At 56.2% G+C, this 25,130-nt stretch overlaps 11 protein-coding genes and 1 non-coding gene across 12 annotated transcripts; 5 read left to right on the top strand and 7 right to left on the bottom strand.

Moving 5' to 3' along the window:
* Positions 1-525: 525 nt before the first annotated feature.
* On the top strand, positions 526-2,774 carry MYCTH_74573 (uncharacterized protein). Its single transcript, XM_003666011.1, has 6 exons — positions 526-811; positions 888-924; positions 998-1,068; positions 1,158-1,414; positions 1,517-1,633; positions 1,775-2,774. Exons 1-6 carry the CDS (start codon positions 605-607, stop codon positions 2,391-2,393), a joined length of 1,308 nt encoding a protein of 435 aa, XP_003666059.1. The 5' UTR covers positions 526-604; the 3' UTR covers positions 2,394-2,774.
* Positions 2,775-3,744: 970 nt separating this feature from the next.
* Positions 3,745-5,144, bottom strand: MYCTH_2316262 (uncharacterized protein). Its single transcript, XM_003666012.1, has one exon. The coding sequence runs from the start codon at positions 4,975-4,977 to the stop codon at positions 4,030-4,032; it is 948 nt and encodes a 315-aa protein (XP_003666060.1). The 5' UTR covers positions 4,978-5,144; the 3' UTR covers positions 3,745-4,029.
* An 828-nt stretch (positions 5,145-5,972) lies between these two features.
* MYCTH_2310453 (uncharacterized protein) lies at positions 5,973-7,231 on the top strand. The gene is made up of 2 exons (XM_003666013.1): positions 5,973-6,448; positions 6,552-7,231. The coding sequence occupies exons 1-2, from the start codon at positions 6,195-6,197 to the stop codon at positions 7,090-7,092; spliced, it is 795 nt and encodes a 264-aa protein (XP_003666061.1). The 5' UTR covers positions 5,973-6,194; the 3' UTR covers positions 7,093-7,231.
* MYCTH_2310455 (uncharacterized protein) lies at positions 7,232-8,972 on the bottom strand. Its single transcript, XM_003666014.1, has 3 exons — positions 8,891-8,972; positions 8,727-8,806; positions 7,232-8,575 (listed from the first exon to the last, which is right to left on the bottom strand). Exon 3 carries the CDS (start codon positions 8,505-8,507, stop codon positions 7,371-7,373), a length of 1,137 nt encoding a protein of 378 aa, XP_003666062.1. The 5' UTR covers positions 8,508-8,575; positions 8,727-8,806; positions 8,891-8,972; the 3' UTR covers positions 7,232-7,370.
* A 1,614-nt stretch (positions 8,973-10,586) lies between these two features.
* On the top strand, positions 10,587-11,327 carry MYCTH_2310457 (uncharacterized protein). The gene is made up of 2 exons (XM_003666015.1): positions 10,587-10,715; positions 10,781-11,327. Exons 1-2 carry the CDS (start codon positions 10,696-10,698, stop codon positions 11,235-11,237), a joined length of 477 nt encoding a protein of 158 aa, XP_003666063.1. The 5' UTR covers positions 10,587-10,695; the 3' UTR covers positions 11,238-11,327.
* Positions 11,328-11,753: 426 nt separating this feature from the next.
* Positions 11,754-12,413, top strand: MYCTH_2310459 (uncharacterized protein). Its single transcript, XM_003666016.1, has one exon. The coding sequence runs from the start codon at positions 11,803-11,805 to the stop codon at positions 12,034-12,036; it is 234 nt and encodes a 77-aa protein (XP_003666064.1). The 5' UTR covers positions 11,754-11,802; the 3' UTR covers positions 12,037-12,413.
* Positions 12,414-12,756: 343 nt separating this feature from the next.
* Positions 12,757-14,016, bottom strand: MYCTH_2310460 (uncharacterized protein). Its single transcript, XM_003666017.1, has one exon. It carries the CDS (start codon positions 13,939-13,941, stop codon positions 12,880-12,882), a length of 1,062 nt encoding a protein of 353 aa, XP_003666065.1. The 5' UTR covers positions 13,942-14,016; the 3' UTR covers positions 12,757-12,879.
* An 845-nt stretch (positions 14,017-14,861) lies between these two features.
* MYCTH_2310461 (uncharacterized protein) lies at positions 14,862-16,600 on the bottom strand. Its single transcript, XM_003666018.1, has one exon. It carries the CDS (start codon positions 16,394-16,396, stop codon positions 14,873-14,875), a length of 1,524 nt encoding a protein of 507 aa, XP_003666066.1. The 5' UTR covers positions 16,397-16,600; the 3' UTR covers positions 14,862-14,872.
* Positions 16,601-18,747: 2,147 nt separating this feature from the next.
* Positions 18,748-18,838, top strand: MYCTH_t169. The gene has a single exon. It is a non-coding gene; the product is annotated as a tRNA-Pro (tRNA).
* Positions 18,839-19,186: 348 nt separating this feature from the next.
* On the bottom strand, positions 19,187-20,191 carry MYCTH_2310462 (uncharacterized protein). The gene is made up of 3 exons (XM_003666019.1): positions 19,879-20,191; positions 19,662-19,766; positions 19,187-19,543 (listed from the first exon to the last, which is right to left on the bottom strand). The coding sequence occupies exons 1-3, from the start codon at positions 19,899-19,901 to the stop codon at positions 19,300-19,302; spliced, it is 372 nt and encodes a 123-aa protein (XP_003666067.1). The 5' UTR covers positions 19,902-20,191; the 3' UTR covers positions 19,187-19,299.
* A 256-nt stretch (positions 20,192-20,447) lies between these two features.
* On the bottom strand, positions 20,448-22,300 carry MYCTH_2310464 (carbohydrate-binding WSC domain protein). Its single transcript, XM_003666020.1, has 3 exons — positions 21,795-22,300; positions 21,501-21,720; positions 20,448-21,395 (listed from the first exon to the last, which is right to left on the bottom strand). Exons 1-3 carry the CDS (start codon positions 22,080-22,082, stop codon positions 20,839-20,841), a joined length of 1,065 nt encoding a protein of 354 aa, XP_003666068.1. The 5' UTR covers positions 22,083-22,300; the 3' UTR covers positions 20,448-20,838.
* A 767-nt stretch (positions 22,301-23,067) lies between these two features.
* On the bottom strand, positions 23,068-24,490 carry MYCTH_2310466 (uncharacterized protein). Its single transcript, XM_003666021.1, has one exon. It carries the CDS (start codon positions 24,133-24,135, stop codon positions 23,260-23,262), a length of 876 nt encoding a protein of 291 aa, XP_003666069.1. The 5' UTR covers positions 24,136-24,490; the 3' UTR covers positions 23,068-23,259.
* Positions 24,491-25,130: the final 640 nt, after the last annotated feature.

The raw sequence follows: 25,130 nt of genomic DNA on the forward strand, positions 1-25,130 counted from the left end.
TTTGGGACGTCGCAGTTTCGATCTTGAGCAAGGGAGCAGCGAAGCCGATTTGGGTATATTTGGAGCCGGGGGGGGGGGGGGGGCATTCACAATCTTCCATAAACAGAGACCAGAGCATCGTCAGGCTGGACAACCGCTGAGCTAATCCCCTTGTGCTCCTGTGCTTTCTTCCCGCCATCCTGTGTCCGGGGGGAAGCATTGTGATCGCATGGAACTTTGCGAGGCCCTGGCTGGTCCAAACCCCCCGACGAGCCTACACTAGCGCTCCCAGTTCACATACCCCCAGTTCACATGTTGCTGTCTCATTCCTGAAACAGCAAGCTCCACGACCATCGACGGGAGCCAAGTTTTTACCTCTCCCCTGAGGGATCGGCGTGGCCCACCAGACGAACCAGACGAAGAAACAACACGCTCTGCGCCGAGAACAAAAACCGTCCCTTTGTTTCTTACCCTCACAACCTCAGGCCCTCGATTACGCTGCCGGAGAATCGCCATCTCACACGGCAATCTCTGAGGCGATTGAGGGGCGATTGAGAGGCGATTGAGAGGAGTGGAAGTGCGGGCCTCGAACTCGAGAATTGTGGCCGATGCGAGCCCGGTCTCCATGAGTTCAGGAACCTCAGGAGGGCCGGGAGGTCCTCCTGGCCCTTCCACGGCCGACCTGCCTCACAATAGCCACGGCCCCAACATCCTCGCGGCATGCTTCGTGACGTGGACCATCGCCCTCATCTTCGTGCTGCTGCGCTTCTGGACCCGCACCAAGATCGTGCGCCTCCTCGGCCCGGCCGACTGGTGCATCGCCTCGTCCTTAGTACGGCTCCTGTTCCATGTCCGAGAAGATGCCTCTGGCTCGATTAGTGATATTCTGACCTACATACGCGCAACAGGTAGTGGCCGCCGGCTTGTGCGCCAGTTATGTAGTGCGTAAGTCAAGCACTCGCCGGAGCGGACATGGTTGGGATTCTCTGAGCCGAGCTTGCTCACGTCCGAGTTCTAGAAGTCAACCTCGCCCTGGGCAAGCATGTCTGGGACGTAGACTTGCGGACCGATTACGTCCCGATGATGCAGGTGAGTTTGTCACTCCCGTACGTACATACCATACCTGGGCCTACCTACTGTGACCGGCAGTGACAACTTACAGCCCTCAACCGTCACAGGCATGGTGGTTCTCTCTGCTCCTCTACATTATTACCTTGTCTCTGACCAAGATATCCATCTGCCTGCTCTACCTCAAAATCTTCACCTTTGAGTCGGCCAGGCGAGCCTCCTGGCTTGTGCTGTTTATTGTCGTCATAACAAGCCTCTGGGCTGTCGCCATCACCCTCACGTACTGCATCCCCCTGCAGGCGACCTGGGATCCCACCGTCGTCGCCTCCTTCTGCCAGCCCCAGTCCGCCTGGTGGGCTAACACAGGGTTTGCTCCCCCTTTCCCTCCCCTCCCCTTTTTAAAAAGTCCCTTGATGATGACCGAGTCAACCTAACGTTGCAAACCTCTTAATCCCGCGGGTGGGTGCAGCATCGTGATTGCGACCGATTTAATCATCTTCATCTTGCCCATTCCAATCGTCGCCCCACTCAATCTCCCCCGCCGCCAGAAACTCGTCGTCGTCGGTGTCTTTACAATTGGCTTTTTGTACGGAAACCCCCTTCCCCCCTTTTTTCCCCCTTTACTCCCTTACTCTTCTTTCCTTTGACCAACCAAAGGGGAGGGGAAGAGAAAGAATAGGGAACAACGGCTTCTAACTTTCGTTCACACACACACACACACACACAGCGTGTGCATCGTCTCCCTCGTCCGCCTCGTCATCCTGATCCAGGCCAAGGGCTCGACCGACCCGGACTTCACCTACACGCCCGCCGCGCTGAGCTACCTGACCGCGCTCGAGGTGCACACCGCCATCGTCGTCTCCTGCGCCATGACCCTCCGGCCCCTCGTCGACCGCTTCTTCCCCGGCTTGCTCGCCCCCGCCGGCGGTATCGGCGGCGGCGGCGGCGCCGGCTCCGGCCAGAGCAGCACTGCCGGCGGCGTCAGCATGCGCGGCGGCGGCCGGCACCAGCAGCCGCCCCTGACGGTCGGGTCGCGCCCCTCGAGACGGAACCCGCTGCGGTCGTGGACTGGGACGGCGCACGAGGACGAGGCGGCGGCGGCGGCGGTGGTGGTGTTGGAGGACGCGGCGGGCGGCAACGAAGGAACTGCCGAGGGTGGTGGTCAGCGTGGTGGTCAGCGTGGTAGCGAGGATCGGGATCTCGAAAACGGCATGGCTCAACTACCTGGCGGAGAGACGACGTTGGCCCCCCACGAAGCGTCCGCCAGCCCGTGGCTCAAAAGCGACGCGTCGTCGGAGAGGACCGAGGATATGGGGGTGGAGGCGAAGGCCAGGTCGCTGAACTGAAAGCCGCGGTGACGATGTTTCGAATTGTGCTTCTGTGGCTTTTTTTTTTTTTTTCCTTTTTCGCTGCTTTGGAATTCCCGCCTCCCTGTTGGCGTTTGGGATGTGGAAAATCGTTGTGTTAACGGAAAGCCTGGAAGCATGGTGAATTAGACTGGAAGCTGGGAATTGGAAGGAATAATTAGGGGATCGGGCATTGATACTGGCTCCGGCTTGGATATCCCAAGCATGGTTGGGCCATTAGGTTGATGGGACAACTTACAGGGGAAGGGGATCTGAGTGCGGGAGAGATCGCCGGGCCAGATAAGGCAATTTGTCTGCATTGGGCAGCGCAATGACTGATGTACAACTGAACTTTACATTAATCACAGCTATAATACGTGTAAATATAATCTCTCTCTCTCTCTCTCTCTCTCTCTTCTCTCTTCTCTCCCTCCCCCCCTTTTTTTTTGGGGGGGGATCCGCTCAGCATTTCCACCAAACTCTCTCTTCGGCCGGTACAGTTGATGGGGAAGCGAGACAAAGTCGCCACTGATGGAGTAGGCATTTGTGAACAACGAGGTGAGAGGGGTGCGCCATCCCGTGGTTCATGTGTTTATCTCGTAGTCATAGGACGGGCTGCTTTTGAAACCCGATTCGCCACGAAGTACCCTGTTTCGACTTGAGTAGCAGCCTAGTTTGAGATTCTAAGACTGACCGGTTGGTCATCCTACCTGAAAACGTATGCTTTACAGTAGTCTTGCTTTTTGCCTCATGAGTATTATTATACTGATCTACTTAGGTATTCACACGGGTTCAGGTCTACTGTTGCCGGCTGGTTCATTATCACAACGCCCATAGTCTCGCTTAATGTCTTGCATCCTTGGACTATTCTAAGCCTGTCAGACATTTCAAAGAGAAGTCAAAGATAAAAGTGGAGAGTCTGCTTCATTTTCTTGTCTGTCTGAAGTGCCGTCAAAAATCAAATTGTTCCTGAAGATGGCGGCCGAGGCTCGTCAATTCTCGTGCCATAATTATTAGCGAAACTCCTCGAACAAGCAGCGCAATATTAATAGCCCTGAATTATTAGAGAAGTTCCTCGTTCTCTTGCGGTAATGTCGCTGCTACACTTTCCCGATTCAGCGGATAACACCCGAATGTACACAACGTAGGTACTTAGACCCGTGAAGTATGATTAACCTTGACATAGAACGGTTGTATTGCTTAACTGGGACTCCGGGCTGGGCCGTGTTCGAGACTGTTTCAGCCTTCTGCAATGCACAGTTGAGTTTTAAATTAATGAGCCTGCTCACACCGCCTTTGTTTCATAGAGGTAACGTATCTTGATCTAACAATGGCCCATCATCTTTTTTTTCCCGCTGTTACAGATGCTGCTTGGTCCCTTTTTATTCTGTGCCTCATAATTGTTGAGAAAAATCAGCCGGAAAGCTTCACTAACAATGCTATTTTGAAAAAGTCCTCAAATATAACCTGCCTCAGATCCGTCTAACATCATCATCCCTGCGCGTTTTGGAGAGAGCCAAGCCCACGGATGGTTTGACGGGCTATCCATTAATACGTTAATAGTCCGAATCCATGTCCTCAGACGTCGAATTCACATTCCCCGGCCTCCCCACTTCCGACCGCCGCAGAGTTTTTATTACCAACCGCGGCCGGCCATCTTCTCCTCGGGCTTCAGACCGGCATTGCTAATGCCCTTCATGGCCTCCCCGTGCTCGATGCTAGCCTCGATCAGGGCCTTCTTGTCCTTGTACTGCGCCGTGGCCTTGACGATGGCGCGGGCGCGCCTGGCGGCGTGCTCGGGCGTCTCGGCGTCCTTGAAGATGCCGCTGCCGACGAAGACGCCGTCGCAGCCCAGGTGCATCATGAGGGCGGCGTCGGCCGGGGTGGCGACGCCGCCGGCGGCGAAGTTGACGACGGGGAGCCGGCCCAGCTCGGCGGTCTGCTTCAGCAGCGCCGCGTCGCAGCCGATCTCGCGGGCCATCGCCGCGATGCCCAGGTCGCCCTCGGCGGCGAGGGCGGCCTTGGCCCGGGCGATCTCGGCGTTGACGGTGCGGATGTGCTTGACGGCCTCGACGATGTCGCCGGTGCCGGCCTCGCCCTTGGTGCGGATCATGGCGGCGCCCTCCTTGATGCGGCGGAGGGCCTCGCCCAGGTTGCGGCAGCCGCAGACGAAGGGGATCTTGAACTCGGACTTTTGCACGTGGTACTTGTCGTCGGCGGGCGTGAGCACCTCGCTCTCGTCGATGTAATCGACCCCGAGCTCCTCGAGGATCTGGCACTCGACCACGTGCCCGATGCGGGCCTTGGCCATGACGGGGATCGTGACGGCCGCCTGGATCTCCTGGATCATCTTGGGGTTCGACATGCGCGCCACGCCGCCCATCTTGCGGATGTCGGACGGGATGCGCTCCAGGGCCATGACAGCGACGGCGCCGGCTTCCTCGGCGATGCGAGCCTCGGCAGCGCTCGTCACGTCCATGATCACGCCGCCCTTGAGCATCTGGGCCAGGCCGGCCTTGACGGTGAAATCGTCGTTGGCGGTACCATTGGTGCCATTGGTGCCGGGGTGGAGGTTGACTGCCATTTTTTTTTCCCTTTCCTATTCTGGACTGGAACCGAGGTCAAGTCTTTGCGGTGATTTGGTGCGGGAACTAGGAAAGGTGATGTACTTTTGAGTTCTCAGAGGTTTAGACCTAGAAATGGTAAAAGGTATCCACCGTTCGAGAGGGAAAGAACGAAAAGGGGGGTATCAGGTACGAAGAAGGGGTGACCGCTCCAGGTTTAAGTTGGACTTGCAATTCGCACTTTTGAAGAAGTTGATGCGTGAGTCAGTGGTTTACCCCTCGATGAGGGTCGATGGGATGAGGGCGAAAAACACAGTACCGACACATACTGTGGAGATCTGGATCCCTGGATCCCTTGCACGTGCCCCGCCTCCGAATCGGACATTCCCACAACGTGCCCGTAGAAGGCCGCGATTCCACGTCTTTACCCCCCCGGAGCCCATGGCGGGGCTAGCGGGGTTCCCAGGTTTTGCTCTTGCGCCGGACCCTTTGGACTGTTGAGACCAAAATCCGATGTGATAGGATCGAACTCTCTCATCAGCGCCGCTCATGTAATATGCTCGTGTATGAAAACTCAAGCATCCATGGAGTCCTCAGTAGCAGCATCACACTTGCATACTTAAGTATACTCTCTCCTGTTACTGTGCAATCAACCTGACATCCTCCCAAAAACATTTACCAGCCTCCTACCAAGTAATTCAGTAACAGTGAAGTGGGGGTCCGCTGTGGGGCGATCTGTGAATCAGCCCCCTGGGAAGTTCTTTTTGCTAACTTTATTTCCACTGCCGCTGCAACTTCAGAGTCTAAGCACAGTGTGATTCTAACGGAGGAGAGAGCCGCGTGCTTTTTTTCAATCGCCTGCCCCTCCGGGAGTGCCGATGTCGCCAAATCTTTGACTGGAGGGTGGCGAGGCATTTTAATTCAATTGGCCATCTTGCCGCTCTTAACCGGCACATTCCGAGCTCCTTGCTTACGTTGTGACTTGATGACTCTGATTAGACCCGATTGAATCTGAGTTGTGACTCAATAAGGAAAAAACGGTCTTGGGAGAGATACACCTCAAGACGGTCAACCAAGTTCAAACGGGCGTTCCATACATTGCTTGCACTTTACAAGTTTTACGCTTGGCCAATTCATCCTCGACTTTTACTGTCCATAATTTTATCTTTCCAGAGCTAAACGTCAAACAATAAATCATCACCGCCCAAGGCCACCACCTCATCATTCATATCGAATCATGGCCAAAAGCTCGACCATTACCGTCGGCGTCCTTGCCCTCCAAGGCGGCGTGGTCGAGCACATCAACCTGCTCCGCAAGGCTTCCTCCCACATCCAATCCCCCGACGCTCTTCAATTCAACTTCCTTCAGGTCCGCACCAGCGCCGAGCTCAGCCAATGCGACGCCCTCATCATCCCCGGCGGCGAGTCCACCACCATGGCCATCGTCGCCCGCCGGCTCGGGCTGCTTGATCCCCTGCGGGAGTTCGTCAAGTTCGTCATCCCCCACCCTTATCTGTCCCTTTTCTTTTGCTGTAGAAAACGAGAAAAAAAATAAAAGAACGATGCCCATACTGACTGGAACACTACACTACAGGGTGCAGCACAAGCCGGTCTGGGGCACCTGTGCGGGGCTCATCATGCTCTCCGAGCAGGCGGCGGCCACGAAGCAGGGCGGGCAGGAGCTGGTGGGTGGTCTGGACGTGAGGGTGCTGCGGAACCGGTACGGCACGCAGCTGCAGAGCTTCGTGGCCGAGCTGGACCTGGCCTTTCTCGGGGAAGGGGCTGCGCCGTTCAAGGCCGTCTTCATCAGGGCGCCGGTGGTCGAACGGGTGATTGCCTCCGAGGAGAAGGAGCAGGAGCAGGAAGAGGAGGGCGAGGCGGGCTCTGTAGCATCGCAGGGCAAAGGACAGGGGAAGGGGGCGCCCGTCGAGGTCCTGGGCGTCTACCGGGGCCAGGGGAAGCAGGAGGAGGCGGGCGAGGAGGGGGATATCGTGGCCGTGCGGCAGGGCAATGTTTTTGGGACGAGCTTCCACCCCGAGCTGACGGACGATGTGAGGATACACGTGTGGTGGTTGAGGCAGGTGGTGGATGCCACGAGGCACGGGAGTTTGCCTGTTGTTGCCGACGGCGTTTGAGAGGTGGTCGGCACAGGACCTGAAATAGAGTCAGGAGCTGATGACGGATTGATATCAGGTAGCATGGCGGGGGTTCGACACCACGCAGGCGTTGGTGGCGGCTCTTTTGACGGTTTGCCGTACGTTCTGTTTTGAGCCCAAGTCTCTGTTTGATTTTTCTCGCTGAGATGATGCAGCAACACACAGAAAGCTAGACAGAGAGAAGTAGAAACAGATGGAGAAGAAAAGAGAGAGAAAATAATGAATCAGATAGGATGAACCCTTTGCGAAGACAAGGTTCACAACCGTGCACCACCATCGTTGTCGTCGTCGTCGTCGTCGTCGTCGTCGTCATCCTTGTTTTGCCCGGTCCGAGTTGAGGGTTCGGGTGCCACAGGAGTCGTCTCTCGCGAGTCATCCTTCTCTTGGCCAGTCGGAGTTGAGAGTTCGGGTCTCTCAGGGGTGGTCTCCCGCGAATCATCGTTATTCCGAACCCTCGTCGACCTGCCGTCCAGGCTGATCTGTCCCACCGTGGATGTCAGCTCTTCGACTCCTACGGCCGTGGACCAACTTTCAGAAGCCGAGGCTCTGATAGCTCTCCTCGAAGTGACCGATGCAGATTCCCGGACGATTTGCCCCGCCCGGCTTGCCCGGTCGATGCCGTTCTCCGCCCTGCCCTGGCTCTCGATGTCCGTGGTGCCCCACAGCGGATTTGTGGGCGTGTTCCTCGAGTCGTGGTTTTTGCGGAAAGAGGACCTCTGACAGATGGCATGCTCGGTCTCCTTACGAACCTTCTTAACCATGGCCTCGAGGATCTCACGGCGCAGGCGCTCGGGCTCGCTCCCGTCGGCCTTGCGCACGTCCGGGGCCCGCCAGTTATGGTAAAGGTTCCCGTGGGACTCGCGGCAGAGCACGCCGGCCGGGTGGGCATCAAAGTAGAGGCGGCACAGCAGGCAGGTGGGCTTGCTGGTGCCGATGTAGGCGCCGAACTCGGCCTCGTGGAAGAAGCGGAGGGGGCCTTCACCGCTGCGCTCGGCGTCCGCTCGCGAAGCCAGGACTGACTCGAGCAGGTTGACCTCGGCGTGCACAATCGGGGTAAATTTGCCCGATTGGACGTGCTTGCGAATGCGTTCGTCGAGCTTGTGCGATTGTAGGTGGGCAGCGTAGCCATGGTAGGCCTCCAAGAGGGACTTGTCGCACGTCATGCGCTTGATGATGCCCTCTGCGTTGCGCCGGATGTTGGGAGGGTCGTCCAGCGGTTCGCTGGACGGGATCCAGGTCACCTCAAAATCGACGAAAAGACGCGGCCATAGTCTGCGGGCCGCGATGAACACCTTGATGGCGATAAAGTAGGAAAGGAGGCGGCCTAAGGCGTGGCGAACCTCCACCCAGCGGCTGTCTGGGTTGGTCATCGGGTCGGGCGTCTTCTGCTTCATGTAGTCCTCGAGTGCGCGTTCGTAGTGCGAGTGGATGCTCTGAAGGAGCGTTTCAGCGTGAAGGGCAACTGTCGTTGGGGTCCGTTAGTGACTGCCCCAAGGGATTGGGGACCATGAGAATTCAACAAGGAAAGAGAGGAGACCCGCCAGGGGAAGAGGGGGGGGGGGGGGGGTGGGGGGGGAAGAGGTTACGAGTCGTTACAATGTTACAAGACTCACACTCATGGTGGTTGCGGCGCGGCGCATTGCTTGCCGCCTCGACGTGTGGCCGCAGACTGCGCAATGCTGCGGCAGCAGACCTTCCTAGTTTCTCAGCACCCATTGCTATTGTCAGCGCCCGAGCAAAGCTGGCGGCCCGAGAAAAACCGAGAACGATTGCTGACCCTCATTCGCCTGATCGCCAGCAGCATATTGGATGCAAAAGTCGAGCCGGTCTTCCGAAATCAAAGCATCGATATAGTGCTCAACCCGGGGGCGATTGAAGGCCAGAACCTTGCGCAGGATCTCTGAGGAGACGGTTTTCATGAACGCCTTGTCATTGACCTCCTTGTCGGAGACGCGGCCGAGAATGCGAAGGATATCTGTCAGGTACTCCTTAACCGTCCTTAATTCGCCGTCGTCCCGTTGATTGGACGCCAAACGGTACTCAATGGTGCCTGAGTCGAGGACGGCGACGGCACTGACAGTCCTGCCGAGATGCTGCTTTGGACAACTGTCACAGATCTGGCTGAGTTTGTTCAGGAAGCAGAAATAGATCCCTTTTACGGACTTGTCCCTGGTTCCTTCCAGGTCCGGCTCCGTGAGTCTGTTGCATTTGCGATAAACTTCCCGGAGAGCATGCAACAAGACGACAGGCTCGTAGAACCGCTTCCGCAGACCCGGAGGCAGGGGCACATAATCAGCCATGTTGAAATTGAAAATGTTATTATCCCGGGGCAGGAGATGAGAGCGCGAAAGGGAACAACGAGTCGCAAAACCAAATGGCAGACAGATGTTGCTGAGGAACGCCAGGAAGGAAGTGGGGCAGAAGACTGAAAGCGGCGTAATAGCAGTGCAAGGCAAGTAATTAAGTTAACCAAGTTGATAGTCTGGCATGTAACGTACCTGGGCAGCCTGGAATGTCAGGAAACTTGATCGCAGTTTTCCAAGATCCGCTCCTTTAAATAATTATACAAAGCCAATCCATCCCAGAGACTCCAGTGCCGCCTGTTTTCGCCAGAACCTAACTTCCCACGGAAGCAAAAAGAAGTTTCCCATCCTCGAAGCTGCTGCGCTATGAGGCACTCGATCCAGGCAGGACGGGTTAATTACAGAAACAGTGGCCCGACCGGGAGGCGTACATACAAGCGCGGCCAAGGTTTTGAGGACAATTACGCTATTCGAGCTGAGGTCTCAGTCTGCCGTCGAGCAACTTCGAAGAACCGACAGAAGGCAGCCCAACGTTTTCTTGCATTACCTACGTGTTCCAACAGCTCTGGGCTCTTCTGTGTCCGGGCCCTTGGTTGGCCGCGGCAGAGGGGGGGAAGCCCTTTATCGACCAATCGAGAACCCTTGTCCTCGGTTGCGTATTATCGGCACCGGCCCTCATGTGGTAGGTCTCAAATGGAGGGCCTCACTCGGGGGAAAGTAATAGCGTTGGTTGTTAGGTAAGGTGGTGTGGGAATGGAGGGCCTCACTGCGTCGTGTTCTTGGCGAGACTTCCACGGTCTTCTTGCTGTGCGTTTGAAACCTGCCTCGTTGGTGAGGACGGCCGCGCCCCGGGCAAGGCAGCTTCTGAGAGGGCCCGGGTAAGCCCCCGATCTCCCGCTTGCGGCCAGAGAACACACTGACAAAGTCTCAGAGGAGGGCTTACACGGTAGGATATTTGAGAGCGAGTGCTGCCACTGTGGCCAGTGCGTGGGACCTCCAAACTCCCGTCCCGACCCCTGCCACACTCCACACCGACGACACACGCCGCTTTGAGCCATCTCGTGCTCTTTGTATCCCCCCAGTGCTGAGTCCCACGACAACCACAGTCATATACCGACAGTGATCCGGATCCGGATCCGTCTAAGCACTATTTCGCTCCTTGCTGGGGTGGAGACATAATCACTTACGTCGCTCCCTGCGCCGTTACCCTGGTCAACTGGTGTGTGACTAGTGTAGTTCGCTTCGCGGCTGGCTCTGCGGGCTCCGGGCCAGCCCAGAGATGACCCAGAAGGTTTCGAGGTAATTAAGTGTGGGAACCTGATGGATCCGGCGCCGACTGGGGCACTAACGCCAGAATAATGCAGTGACTCCTGGGCCTCACCACGGCTGCCTCCCGACGATGGCGACTGGGGGAGCGCTGAGATTGGCCTTCCCTTCCCGTTAGGGCAGGAGACCAGTCTTTCCTCGTGGCCCTTGATCAGCCGTCAGGATGGACAGTGTTTAGCCAGTCTCGTGCTGCCTGTAATAGAGGAAACGGTGGATCCGCAGCACCTGCTGGTGCTCCCCGGATCCAGCGGACTTGAACTGAGTTTCCCTCCGAACGACTTGGCTGTAGGGGTTCCCACACCTTTCTCTGGCGGGGTTCAGGAGTATTCCTATCAAGGAGTCTCCGAACCCCCCATGTTCGGTTTCGAAGCTCAGGGCTCTCCCCTGAATACTAATCCCGAGATCGCCACTTGGTCTCCGGCGGAAAACTCTCTCCCTGATGCCAACATGCTTTCAGTGGCTCTCCCCACGGTCAGCCACGCCTTGGACATTTAGGTTCCACCCAGCACAACCGGCATCATGGATCGCAGTATAACAACGGAGATCGGCGACCTTGGAAATGATATCGATACAGTTTCTGTTCATGGCTTTTCTCTTAGCACCGATTTTTCGAACCTAGCCCTTGAGGGAACGCGCACTGATGCATGCAACACTTCCGCACCTTCGTCATTCGTTTCAAGCCCCCGCGCCACAGGACCCGATTCGGCAGCAGCAGACAACGCTCATTTCGAACCAACGACTCCCATAGCAGGAGTATCGTCCATGCCACAGACCCCTGGCTCCGATCAGGACACAGACTCTTCTGCCTCGACACTCAGCAGCCGCAACAGCCAGACCAAGAAAAGTTATCCGTGTACGGAGGAGAACTGTAAGGGTGAGAAGGTGTTTGGCCGTCCGTGCGACCTCAGGTACGTTCCCCTGTCTCCCCCCTCCCGTCCTTCCTCTCCACCCCGCCTGCTGGGGATTCTACTTTTTTCTCCTCCGTCCGGTAATCAGGTTCATGGTCGTCAACTAACAACGGCCGGCAATTCCCACAACACCACACAACGATAGGAGACACATGAAGAAGCACGGCCGCCAGACTTGCCCCTATTGCCACGATTCAATCAACGCCTTCCACAAGGCCCTGGAACGCCACCTGCGCAGCCACCACTCGGACCTGGCCGACGTGCGCGCCAACCCGAAAGTATGGAAGGAGGAGGTGCTCTGCGAGGGCTGCGGTAGGAGGATGCGCGCAGACAACCGAAAAAGGCACCTCAAGACGTGCAAGGGCATGCGGTATGAACAAACTTAGTAGCACCAGGTGCGGGCCAGAGCTGTTGGTGGCATCACAGACCTGTTACTGATTTTCTCTCTTATTACGTATTTTCATTTTCGGCCTGGGCCCAGGTATCAAGGCTTGTTTTCAGAAGAGGTCTGGCTGCATGGGAAAGCACACATGGTTTGCGAAGTCGAGGCTGGTTGAAGCTTGCGGTTATCATTAGCGACGGAGGCGTCTATGTTCTGGTCGAGTTCGGGTCTTTCTGGCAAAGGACTCTCTTTCTTTCTTCCCTCTGTCTCTTTCTGTCTTTTTGCTAACGTCCCTTGTTAGTTTTTGTCCCTTGCTCTCCTATTCGCGCAGTTTTGGCACACTGTCTCTCTTAACGCGCTCATTGATTCAATCCCTGGCCATCTTGAACTTGTTGTGGCTCTTAGGCCATAATTAACTAGCTCGGTGCTGGATGTTGACTGCGCTCTTCCTGGATCCTGGTATGACCGACAACAACACTTTCCTAGATCAGTTACCACACTGTGTGTTTAGTCCAGGTGGCATGGAAGTGCATTCCACCCCACCGCAACGCCCAAAGGTCATTTCAATCCTGGGGAGTTTAATAATGACGCAGGTTAATTAATTATTTCCAGCACCAGCGTTCTTCTACGCCATCCATCACCCCACGGAAATGTCTGGTTAATTATCACCTGACGAAAAGGCAGCTAAAACCCGGTCATTACAAAAAATCTAAGCTACTAGTAGTAATTACCCTTGACAGGCATCCGCGACACCCGTGTCTGCCAAGGCGTGTGTGTGCCTCCCCCAAGACATGGACGTCAGACAAAACAAAAAAGACGATAATTCAAGCCCTAGGCTGTCACCCGATCACAGCTCGTCCCCATCGTCGTCCGACTCCATATCCGGATCGGGCACCTGCATTTCCGGCGGCAACTGGGGCATCCTCTCGACCGGCTGGGCGGGCGGGGCCGGCGGCGGGGGAAGATGTGAGGGGGGGATCAGGGTGTAGGGCGCGTTGGTGGGCAAGCCCTGGGCGGCGGCGGCGGCGGCGGCCTTCTTCTCCTCCTCGCGCTTGATCTTGGCGAGCATGTTGCGCACGTCGCTCTTCTTGACGTACTGGTACTTGTCGCCAAAGGAGATGCGGATGCCGATGGTCAGCTGGCGCAGGTTGCACTGGGCCTCGCGGTGCATGATCATGAGCCAGCGCATGCCGTCGGCCTCGATCTTGCGGAACTGCGAGGGCGCGTTGGCCCCCGGCCCGCCCGTGAAGGGCTCGTGGTTGTGCTCGGCGCACTGCACGATGACGTGCCACTTGTCGTTGTACGGGTACGCCTTCTCCTGGATGGCCTTCATGCGCATCGGGCAGCCCGTCTTGGCCGAGCGCGTGTTGCGCAGGCCCTTGCTGTGCGAGGTGTAGTTCTTGCCGCCCTTGGCGCAGCACAGGTTGTAGCGCCGGTACTGGCCGTCGGCGTCGCGGTTGAGCGACGACACAATGACCACAGCGTAGCCCTGCGACTTGGCGAACGCCTTGACGTCCTCGCGCAGGTCCTCCCAGGTGTTATACAGCCGGTCCTGGGGTGGCGGCAGAAGTGCCATTTGAAAACTGGGGCGCTGTGGCTGTTGTTGTTGTTGTTGTTGTTGCTGCTGCTGCTGCTGCTGCTGCCCCTGCTGTTGTTGCCCCTGCGGCTGCTGGGGGGGTTGGAGCTGTTGTGGTTGTTGAGGCTGTTGTGGTTGTTGAGGCTGTTGGGGCTGTTGGGGCTGTTGCTGTGGCGGCTGGCTGGTCATCGGGGCCTGAATTTGCTGCTGTGGTGGTTGCTGCATCGGGGGTTGCTGCACATGGCCCGGTACCGGGTGCTGAGCAGGAGCCAGTTGGTGCATGGTGTACTGCATCTGCTGCATTTGCACATGGTGCTGTCCCTGCTGTGCCATCTTGATCCTCTGGTCTCGGGCCCCTGAATGCCCGTCTAATGTTGTTGTGAATCGGTGTCACTGATGATGGTGAGATGAAGTGAAGTTAGATAATTTGACGCGGCGCTTCAGGCGTTAAGCACGTGGTGTACTGCTATCGGCACTTATCGCTGCCGATAAACAGCGCTAGCCCAGCTGTCGTTAGAAGCCAACAGCTGGATGAACCTGGCACAGAGGTGCCCAGACTTGCTTCTTCTAACCTGTAAGTACGGCCCTAATAAATGGATGTGCCCAAGCAATCGAGCTTCCACTTGAATAGGTGGCCAACAGCATGGCAATTAAATCGGCTCTGATACCTTCTGATTGGATATCCTGCTTTCAAAGAAATTGGAAATTCCCTCCTGTTTTCGTTGATCTGCTAATTACCAAACTGTGTGCTGTCTTGTAATAATTACAAGGAAGGTTAAAAGCTGGCTAAGGTAAATAATGTAAGCAGGTGTCTTCTATTAATCTCTTCAATCTTTTGATAGAAGTCATGAGCATGCTCGAGTAATATTCCACTCCTCAAGGCAGGGTAGGGTAATGCGCCGAAATGCCACGACAAAGCTCTGAAAGTATCTATTTCGACACAGATTACCTAGTGCGTAATACATGTTAAAGGTAACGGCCTAGGCCTTCTAAACTTATATCCCTTTTCATTATGTTCGAAGAATGATAGACTTGACAAAGGAAACAATCATACATGATACACCACCGTCTGGACCGAGGAAGGTTCCCGAGCCTTTGCATCAGATTTTGTTCTTCCGTTACCTACCTCTCCCTATTTTCGCCGCTATTCCGCCTTCAATCTACCACATCCCCGTTCCCCCTTAACTCCAGCCTAATTAATAGGGTACTGTCGCCCGGATCTTTGGCTCTTTTCATCTTATAGGGCTTGGACCCTGACACACGCTCACCGCCCAACACCAATAGCCCCCCTATTATAATATCCCGGCACTTCCCCACCGTCGAGTTCCGCCACGAATTGTTGCTGCTGCTGCTGTCGCGGGGTATCGATCGTAGACAGCCACTCGTCCTCGCCCTTGTTCACGACCGTCAGTTTCCTCCCGACCCCAGGCGCGCCCGTGGCGACTCCGCCCCCGGTCGCGTTGACCGGGGGGGCGGTCGCCGCCGCCCTGTCGCGGAGGAAGCCAAAGTCGAAGGCCACGTCGTGCTCGCTCTCAAAGTCCATCTTGGCCTTCTCCTGCGGCGTAGGGCTCGCGCCCCGCTCCCTGTCCTCGGACGACGATGACGAAGCGGGGCGCCGCCCCATCCGGATCTTCCACAGGATCAGCGTGGCCGTCACCGCGATCGCGATGCTGCCCGCGCCGGCGCCCACGCCGATGCCGATCTTGGTCTTGAGCGGCAAGCCGTCGGACGACGACGACGACGACGACGACGACGACTCGATTCCCTTGCCGCCCGTCCCGCCCGTCGTTCCTGACTCGGTCGGGGAGCCTCCCGAGCCGGCCGCGGTCTCGTCTTCGGCGGTGGCCGGGCTCTTGTCGTCGCTGCTGCCGTCACCCTCTGGGGATGATGGGGATTGACCGGAGAGGTCGAGGGTAGGGAGGGGCTCGCCAGTGTCGCCGATAACGGCGAGGCGGCCGGTCGGGGTCGGGGGTACGAAGACGGACAGGAAGGTCGTGCCGGAGGTGGTCACGAGGGTGGAAACTGGTTCTCTGTCACCCGGAGGAGGCGATGATGCTGCAGGTTGAGAGGCAGCCCTGGAACTTGTCGGTCCCGGAGCGGGTGCGCGGGTCGGTGATTGTCCCACCGGCGCGGAGGAGGTCCCCGCCGGAGAGTCTACCGGCTGGGAAATCCGGATAACTCCTGCGACCGAGGAGGAAGGCGCCGGCGCTTCGGCAGCGGAAGTTGTTGGCGAAGGTGGCGCTTCAGACACGGTGGAGATGTCGGGCTTGGGAACCGGGGCAGGGTCAGCGGTGGGTTGTTGCTGCTCTTCCGTCCCCGGAAGGGGAGACGGACGTTCGCTCGAGGCAGGGGGCTGTTGCTGGCTTGTCGGAGCGGGTTCCCGTGTCGTAGGCTGTGTTGTGGTCTCATTAGTTGCTTCCGAAGTAGGTTCGGTGGCCAGCTCGGAAGTCGGCTCTGGGTCGGCGGCGGACGACTCGACAGAGGTGACCGGCGGCAAATCTTGAGTCTCGGCGGGAGTCGTGCTTGTTGCAGCATCGTCATCGTCGCCAAACAGCCCCGTCGGGCCGACAATGGGGTCCAAGATGGGCGAGAGCAGTTTGTCCGCCGCTCCCCCCACCTTGTCCACCACCCCGTCCAGTATACCGCCTGGGGAGTTCGTCCCTACCGGACTTTGCTCTTCTACCGACGAGGGAGCCGAGTCACCTCCTCCCCCAAGGACTCCGTCCGAATCCACGAGCTGGGCCGTCGCCAGGACGGCTTGCAGCCAAAAAAAGCGGATGACCAGCATCGCTGCGGACTAAAAGAAACAGAGAAGAATAGAAGAAAGAAATTGAAAAAAATAAAAGAAAAGAAAAGAAAAGAAAAAGTACGGTTGGCGAGGTGCAAAATGCAGTCAAGCGAAAGACATTTTGTCCTTGCTATGGGGGAGGAAGAAAGGAGACTGGAAACGGTCAAGGCCCCGAGGGACCGTCCAAAAGACTTGAATATCTTTCGGCGGTCTGATCGGCAAGGCATGATGGAGGATGGGCGATGGCTCAGCAGAATGTTCCGACGGATTGCTGAACCCTGCCTAGGGAGGGTTCCGAGATTTGGGACGTTGTCAGTTTCATCGCAACGTACCGCGTCAGGGATCAGTCTCCTCGCGAGGGCGCCTGTGCGTGAGGATTGTGCCCAAAACGGCAACTCGGGGGTGCCAAGCATACCATAGCCGCCCCTGAGATCCGCAAAGCCGCAGGGCGGCAGGGTTTGATGGGCTAACAAGCGTTAAGCGACCATACTCAACGGCTATGCATCTGATGTTTGGAAACCGGAATGCCTCCCTCATCATGACTCGCCGTGGCAGTTGTCCAAGGCAGCGAGCCTTGTTGGTGTTGCGGTGTTTGATCCGGGCGAATTAACTTGAATTGTTCAGCCAAGAAGCAGTAACGTTCTCAGGCCCTAGAAACATGTGGAGATGGCGACGAATGACCTACACTAGACCGGATGTCGAGACACGTCGACCCCCGACAAGAAGGACAAGAAAATCGGCTGGTTCACAAATCGAGTCCCCTTGTGGGACCTGGTTCTCCTGGGAACTTTGCCGAGCTGTGTATTTTCTGTCAACAAAAACAAACAAGACTACGCCCAGAGTTCGACCAAAAGCCAAAATGACACCTGATAATTACCCCTGTTTCTTGGACCTCCCATCTGGTTCTGGCCACGAACTTTGGTGAGTAATCAGCAGGCAAATCTTCGTTCCGAAAGACCCAGGTGTTGAGCCCGAAGGAAGATGCGACCGCCTGAGATCAGGACTCCTTGGTTTGGAGGCTCTGTGATGCCATATCAAAGCCCCGTCTGCCACATACAACAGCAGGGTAGTTAACTCAAGCGCCCTTCACCAATACGAAGATTATTATGGAACCAATGCCACCGCACCCTCCTTCTCATGTTGACATTGAGTCATCCCATCTTATGATTCCTAATTAGTGCCTCTGGTTTTGTCACACCTTTGCCCAACGCTCTTGGCGTCTTGGTCCTCCTCTGGTTCCATCAATAGAGTACTGATATGCAATGCTCAACAAGTGGCAAGGTTCGTCAGAAAGGCCTGAAATCGAAGGAGACGCATCATGAACGTAATCACGTTCATGGATCCTTCAGCACTACAGTTGCAGTTTCTAATATGGCCAAGGCGAAGAATGATGTATGTTCATACTAGTCCGTACAACTGCAGCGGCTAATCCCCTGACGTTTACCACAGCTCACCTGGACCAAAATTAAAGGGGAAGCAAGGGGAGAGGCCTCCGCGGCAGAAGGGGCAAATTTTGTCAACATGCGCTTCCCATGGCGCGAAGGTGGGCATTCAGTGCGTCTGAACCAATAGAAGCCTTGTTGTGTACGGTACCTAAGTACTCAGATGTATTCCTTCCTTACTGGTACTCTGGTAAGTCTACTCAGGAACGTCAGCGTAGACCTATTTCCCACTAATTACAGTTACCGTGGCGGTTCCTCCCAGGAATCCGCCAGATCTACGTTTAGTAGATAACCTAGGCCCTGGGCGGCAACCCTTCCCATGCCTAGTCTAAGCAATCGAGCATGGAGAAATACCTACAAATTAGGTACCTTACTAGTATTACTAGTAGGATAATCTCAAGTGCACCCGCGTCTCAGACGTTATGCCTTATCTCGATGCTCCAAGATTGTTGATGAACCGTCCCGCCCTCCTGCCAACATCACCGCTTGTTCCTCCCAATCAGTACTGTTGTCACATGATACCTTCGTGCGATTTCTTCCGGCCTGGTTGTCTACAAAGTCTTACCACTCTGCCCCGCACGATGTCCAATGCCCGTCTGTCTAAGGTACCTAATTACCTAAGGTATTCAAATGGGCTTGCATGGGCTTGTCGCGAACGAACTGCGCGAATCTTTGCAGTTTTTATCCCAGTTCTACTAACCTTTAACTAACTGAAGCGCTCTTCGAATGACATTCGCAACCCTTGTCATAATTGGACTTTTGTTCCTAGCGCATGAGACGACACACGATGGTGCGGCTCCTCGGCTGTGTGCCATTCATTGCCCCTAGCTTATCTTGCCCCGTCGATAACGAGCCGTGCAATCATGACTTAGTTTGACATTCCTTCCACCATCATCGTCTCAGTTTCAAGGGCCGCTGGTCTAGTGGTATGATTCTCGCTTAGGGAAGACCCTACAGCTCATGTTGCGAGAGGTCCCGGGTTCGATCCCCGGGTGGCCCCCATTTTTGCCCCATTTCCCTTGGGAAACTTGTAATTCGCATCGTCTCCTCTCTTTTGACACGGCGTTAGGAGAGAGACTCGGCAGCATAGACAATTTTCCTCCCTCTTGCTCAAAGTGGACTGCGTATGGAACCTGGCTCTCCGAACACGCCAGTGCACACCACTTCCGTTTCGTTGCGACAAGTTCTCAAAGCACGCTCTCAATGCCGTGGCTCAGCATGCCTATGTACGGCTGAAGATGGATGGGATTAACAGCTACCTTCGTCCCTGGTATATCAACAACGAGGTCCGATATTCCCCACAAAAAAAACTGACACGCCATCCTCTTCGTTTTATGAGTACCGTGATCACGAGAGAGCGTCCGTGACTGGAGACCGCGCGCGACACAACCCAGCTGTTACCTCACGGAAAAGCGCCCGCCGAGTGTCCTACAATCCTTCAAGCTTCTTCTGCCTAATGGCCTACTCGGCCTTCGGGGGCTCGGTCTTGTCGGCAGCCTCAGAGGACTTCGGGTTGTGCTTCTTGATCAGGTTGAGCAATTGCGGGGGAACGGCGCCCGTGAAGCTATCTGCCTTTTCGCCGTCCTTGAAGACGAGAAAGGTGGGCATGGCCCGAATGCCGAGCTCCTGGGCGAGGTCGGGGAGTTGATCGACGTCGAACTTGGCGAAGTAGATGCTGTCGCTGAACTCGGGGTCCTCCGACCACCTGTCGGTGAGAAGAAGCGTGGCAGCGGTTAGTCGGAAGAGGGTTCCCAGGAAAGAAGCAGAGAGAAACGAGATTTGAAGGTTCGACAACAGCTGGGGCGGGAAAAGGGTAGACGCACTTGGCAATTTGGGGCGCAATCGCCTTGCAAGGACCGCACCATGTGGCGAAGGCGTCGAGGAGGACGACCGGGTGCTTAGCGATCGTCTCCTTGAACTGGTCGACGCTGGAACGAGAATGTGTTAGCAGACGGCCACCCGCTAATTTGCGCCGAGGGTGGCCATCGCCGCGGGGCACAAAGCCCCTCCCCGGCAAAGGAACGAGTGTGTGAAACTCACGTCTCGATGTTGTGGACGGTCATTTTGGGCGAGCTGGTGGTGAAACGTCTCGTAGCGACTGGCGTAGCAGTCAATGGAGTTCCTCGAAGGGTCCTGAGGGCGGAGTTGACTAGGAATCTGGAGTTCATAGGGAAGGAAGTGGGGGACATGCAAGCTGGCGGAAGTTGAGGCTATTATGGGCTTTCGCAGAGATCGCGGGAGGTGTGGATTACTGCAAGTAATCTGACGAATGATGTAATCCAGGCCCCTCGGGATTTGTCAGTGCGCGGATGACGGCAACCTGCCCCACACCCACCTTCAGGACCCAGCTCGTGTTATTCAAGAGGAAAAGAGGATTAGTAAAAAGTTCAGATCGCTACCCGGCAGGTACAATTTCAGTACTGTATACGGCCAGGGGAAACGCGTGTCGACTAGCGTACTATACATATGTACATGCTTAGGTTATGGGCTTCGGGAGGTTGACAGCACGTTCTGGCGAGACTGGTCATGCTTTAACCAACTCGGGGTCCGTTTAACGCGAGGGGCAGAAACATTTTTTCTCATGTCACACCTCTCCAAAAGCTAATGATTTCTCATCACACACCCTCTTCAGCCAAGCTTGAATGCTCCTTTGTGGCATGGTACCCGCCGCAACTTACATTACACCTTTTCAATACTGCGTACAGAGTACGCCAATGATGAGATGTGGCGGTTAGTTATTTGAACTGGTGCTGGCCTCTCACTGCTGCCTGCAACGGCAGGTGCCTCCTGCCCCGGAGGAGCGGATTCTTGGCTGTATTCTTGTATTTTTGAGTAATTTTTACCTTTCATTGACTAATACCGCAACAGAAAACTACTACCTTACCGCCGAAGGTAGGTAGATTGGGCCCTCTCGTGGCGCGGGGGCGCCTTCGGCAGCCAATCCCCCCCTTTCCCTCTCTCTCACAAAACATCCACAAGCCCGTTCGGCGCAGCCTCAGCTCAGGTAAAAACCTCATTCTCGCACGCCTCGCCTTCCTCGCACCGCTCGTACAGGCTCAGCCACGCGTCGCCCCCGCAGTTCTGCGCCGGGTCGCCCGTGCACAGGTACCCGTCGTCGCAGCGGGCCAGGCTCTCGAGCGTGGTCGCGGGCCGGCGCGTGGGCGCCACCTCGTCGCCGCACCAGCACTCGCGCCGCCACTCGGTGCCGGCGTACCGGAACCCGCGCTCGGCGCAGAAGGCGACGCACCGCTGGTTGGTCATGTCGTCGGACGACTCGGTCGCGTCCGGGAGCGTGCGGAACGCGCCGTCGTCGGTCCACCGCTCCTCGGGCGCGCAGCCCACGAAGCGGAACCCGAGGTCCGTGAGGTCCGTGAAGGGCGCCGGCGTCGGCAACCCCGTGGGCGTGGACGTGGACGTGGCGGTCGAGGAGGAGGTCGAGGTCGGCCTGGCTGAGGTGGTGCTGGTCGACAAGGTCGTGCTCGTACCGGGGGGTGGCAGGTCGGTGGTGGGCATCACCACGAGGGTCACCTTGATGCATTCGCGGTTGACGTCGATCACTGGTGGGTTGTTTTCCATGTTTAGAAAGTCCCCTTATATTTTTTTTTTTTTTTTTTCATGATCCGAGTCTGTGTCGCGAGAGACGGCAGGGTGGGTGGGCTTACGTCTGTTGCCTGGAGGCGAGTACCGGAACTCGTGGCTGCCATCAAAGGACGAGCGGACGCAGATGTGGCCGCCTTCGGGCTGGCCCTGCCATGTCACAAAGCGCAACTCGATCTGGAGCCCATCCGTGACTGGATTGCACGCGTAGGTCGGCTGGAATATGGCTCTGGGGTCGTCCCGGCCCGTCATGAACATCTTGGTAGTGTGGTCGATTTCCGAGTACTGTGAAGGCGTTAGCTTCACTGGCTCCCCATATTAATTATTGTATGTGCGCCGGCGAGCTCAAGACAACCTACTTCGCCCCCGATCACGGCCCGGACGCCGTTCGGGACATGGTTGATGACACCCGCGACAAGAGTCAAGTCGTAGGTGGGCACACCAACGGGGCCAATGAAGAGATGCCGGTCACCGCCGCCCGCCTCGAACAGGTTCATGTACTTGTTGTGTACTTCAGGCCGGCTCGCGTTCTGAACCTGGGCGCGAAAGGGATAGGTGATGTTGTTCCCGAGCGGTTCGGTCGGGATTGTGCATGCCGAGCTTACCGCGGCTCCGACGAGCAGGGCCGCGATCGTACTCGGGGCCATTATCTGTTGAAGAAGGGTCGACAAGACTGTAATACCCCCCTGGAGAGTGAAGCCTGCTAGCACCAGTTATCGGGCAACACTTCTAATTAACCTCTTTTTAAACCGCCCTCCTCCGCCACCCCCCTCTAAGAAGAACATATCATTCGCAGGGTACCCAGAGCACCCTGCAGGGCCGCAGGTGCGGCATCCTACAATGCAGCCCTCTCCAATATTTCCTACCGGCTGTGGCTCGCCCTGGCGTCTCGGCCCTCGCAGAGCTCAGCTGAGAGCGGCAGCCCGATGGTAATCCACGCTCTGAATGGTCGTCAGTCATGCAACCCAAAACCTTGGCTCCCACCTGCCTAACGAGATTCGGAAACCAACTCAGTCTGGCCCGGCGCCAGGGGCATCGATTGCGGGTTTGCAAACACCTTTTTTTGCAGCTTGCTTCGAAGCTGAGCAACGGCAGCGCAGAATTAATAGCACGCGGCACCTGCTTCTTTTCGACGCACCAGAAATTGCGGTGCAGTAGCAGGCATGCAGCTTATGCGGGCATTCGCGAGCAAGCCGCAGATATTGCCCTCGTATTCGCGAAGGTCGAGGGAACGTGGCATGCAATTCTTGGAGGTGCGCCCCGACGCGGTGTGGTCGCCAAATGCGAAGAATAATAATAATGCCTCGTCAACCTTGGGCCGGTGGCTACCTACCTATTAGTATTTATGAAACAGAGCTGATGTTGCCTCCGGCAACCCTGGACTTAATTAGTTAGCAGTTTTACTAGGACCGACTTAGTCTCGTATTACCTATTAGTGCTGTTTATCCCCCGTTTCTTGTTAACAAACCTGTGCCTCTTTCTAGAGAGATAGCTCAGCAATACACGGGCTCAGTAACTGTATGTATAATTAATTACCAATAGATCTTAGGCATTTTTGTAGGCATGCCAAGGCTCCGGACAGAGAAAGGCATCCCAGCGTTCTGACATTTGAGGCAAGTCAAGGAATGGATGAAAAAATTATGATTGAAATTGAAGAACTTGGGGGTCAACACTTAGCTTATATGCCATGAATCCTATGTTCTTCTTAAAATGGAAGTTGAAACACTCTCTGGTCGAGTTTCAGGAAATCAAGATCAGCCTTTGATCAAACTAGTGTAATCCGTAAACAAACCAACCGCCCTTCCCTTTTTTTTTCCCAAATTTCTACTCTGCCCTCCACTTTTCAAACTCGTCCTCCAAATGCCTCTTTAACTCGGCGAACCGGTTACCAAACCCCTTCCCGCACCTCCAGCATACTAAATCCTTGGCCAGGTTCCCGTTCTGATACCCCGTCTGCCTCCGCACGTCGTCTTGGGCGAGCGGATGGTCCTCCAGCGGCACAAAGAAGGGCGTATTGAAGCTGTTGTAGTGCTTCCGGTGCTTCAGCTTCTCCGAGCGCATGTCCCTCGAGATGACGTGCACGTGCAGGTGCGCCATGGACGGGTGCGCGTGCGTGCCGACGCGGATGTCGCGGCTGTAGTCCCGGCCGGGCGGCAGCTGGTCGGGGCCCACGCCGCGGCTCATGGCCTCGTCGCGGGCGCGGTTGCTGGCCGAAAAGGACCCCAGCCTCCGCGCCAGCTCGGCGGCGGCGAGCTCGGCGGCCACCGCGGCCTCGCCGCGCATCATGGCGAGGAAGGCCGGGTCGGCGAAGGCATCGTGCGGGTGCACGAGGTAGTGTGCCGGGGAGCGCGGGAGCAGGAGCAGGTGGACGGTGGCCTTGGGGAAGGCGTCCTTGATGAGCACCGTGTCCGCCGTCACGCGCAGGACCTTGTCCGGGAAGCGCTCCGGGTGCTCGATGTACTCGATCAGGGCGCCTCGCCAGACGCCGCGGATGACCTGGGACGCTTTGTGGGCGAGGAATTGCGGGGCTTGCGAGATGGGAGCTTTGGGTTTTGGCGCCATGAGTTCCTCAAACGCATTGCGCTTGGCGGGCGCTTTGGGTGGGGGAGAGTCATGTTGTTGCTGTTGTTGTTGGTCCGTGGTTGGCGGGGCAGACTCGGGTTGAGGGATATCGTCTGCGTCTTCGGCTCGTTCAGCCATCAGAGAAACCAGGTCATAAATACAATCTTGATTTTAATAGTGAAACTCGACAATCAACTAAGGACTGGTGGTTGCTGGACCCTTTTGTTGGCAAGTTTCATTGATCGTTTCCTTCGCTCGTCAGATGAGGATGGTCAGACAAGTGAAGTGATTCGGGGCAGGGACCGTCCCCAGCTGGCAGTCACTTGGTGATTGGCTGCCTCGAACCTTTCTGGAAAGTCAAAGTGACACTGGCGGCGGCTTTAACAACTTGACCTCTTGCGCTGAATATTAAGCAGGCATTCTAGGGCGAGAGTTTTTGATCTGTGTCGTGTGCTGGCAATTCGTTGTCTGACTATTACTGCCCGGTTTTTCGCTGACTGATATGACAAGAAGATAAGTAAGTTCAAGTTTGGTTCCTGCACTGGGTACCCACTGCATTCAAATCTGCGTCATTCTTCGGACAATTGCCATTTCGAACCCAGCGAGCAGCCACACGGCAAGCCCGGGTTACTTTCCTCGACACCTGAACAGGTGATCGGCCTAGGAATGGATTACCATACATAGTTCATGGATCGCATTCGTCCTTTCCCGAGCATATATATAGTTGCAATGATAGCCAGCAACCATTCAAGCTACCACGATTCGCGACGCACCCTCTGAGTACAAGGCCCTGCTGCCCATGTCCTAGAGCAGTACTCCGTAGAGACAGTAAGTCGTTCCTCAATCAATCGTTCCTCATCAGCTTCTGGGCCAACCACAGTCCATCGGCGACCACAGCGTTATTACGGGCTGGAATTGTGTTGCTTCGACTGGCCGCTTCGCAATGGCTCTCCTGCCCGATCTGTTCATGACGGATTGCACCGCAGTTCCGCAACGCTAGTGGCTCCCTTGCGAAGGACAGCAAGGTCACATACTCCTCTTGGACTGTGACCCTTTTGTTTCAAACAGCATGTCGACTAACCCTCTCCTAGCGCAAACGACTCCTCAGCCAGGTTTGTTCCTTGTCCCGATCG

Source organism: Thermothelomyces thermophilus, chromosome 6 (assembly GCF_000226095.1).
Source record: "Thermothelomyces thermophilus ATCC 42464 chromosome 6, complete sequence".
Lineage (NCBI taxonomy): Eukaryota > Fungi > Ascomycota > Sordariomycetes > Sordariales > Chaetomiaceae > Thermothelomyces > Thermothelomyces thermophilus.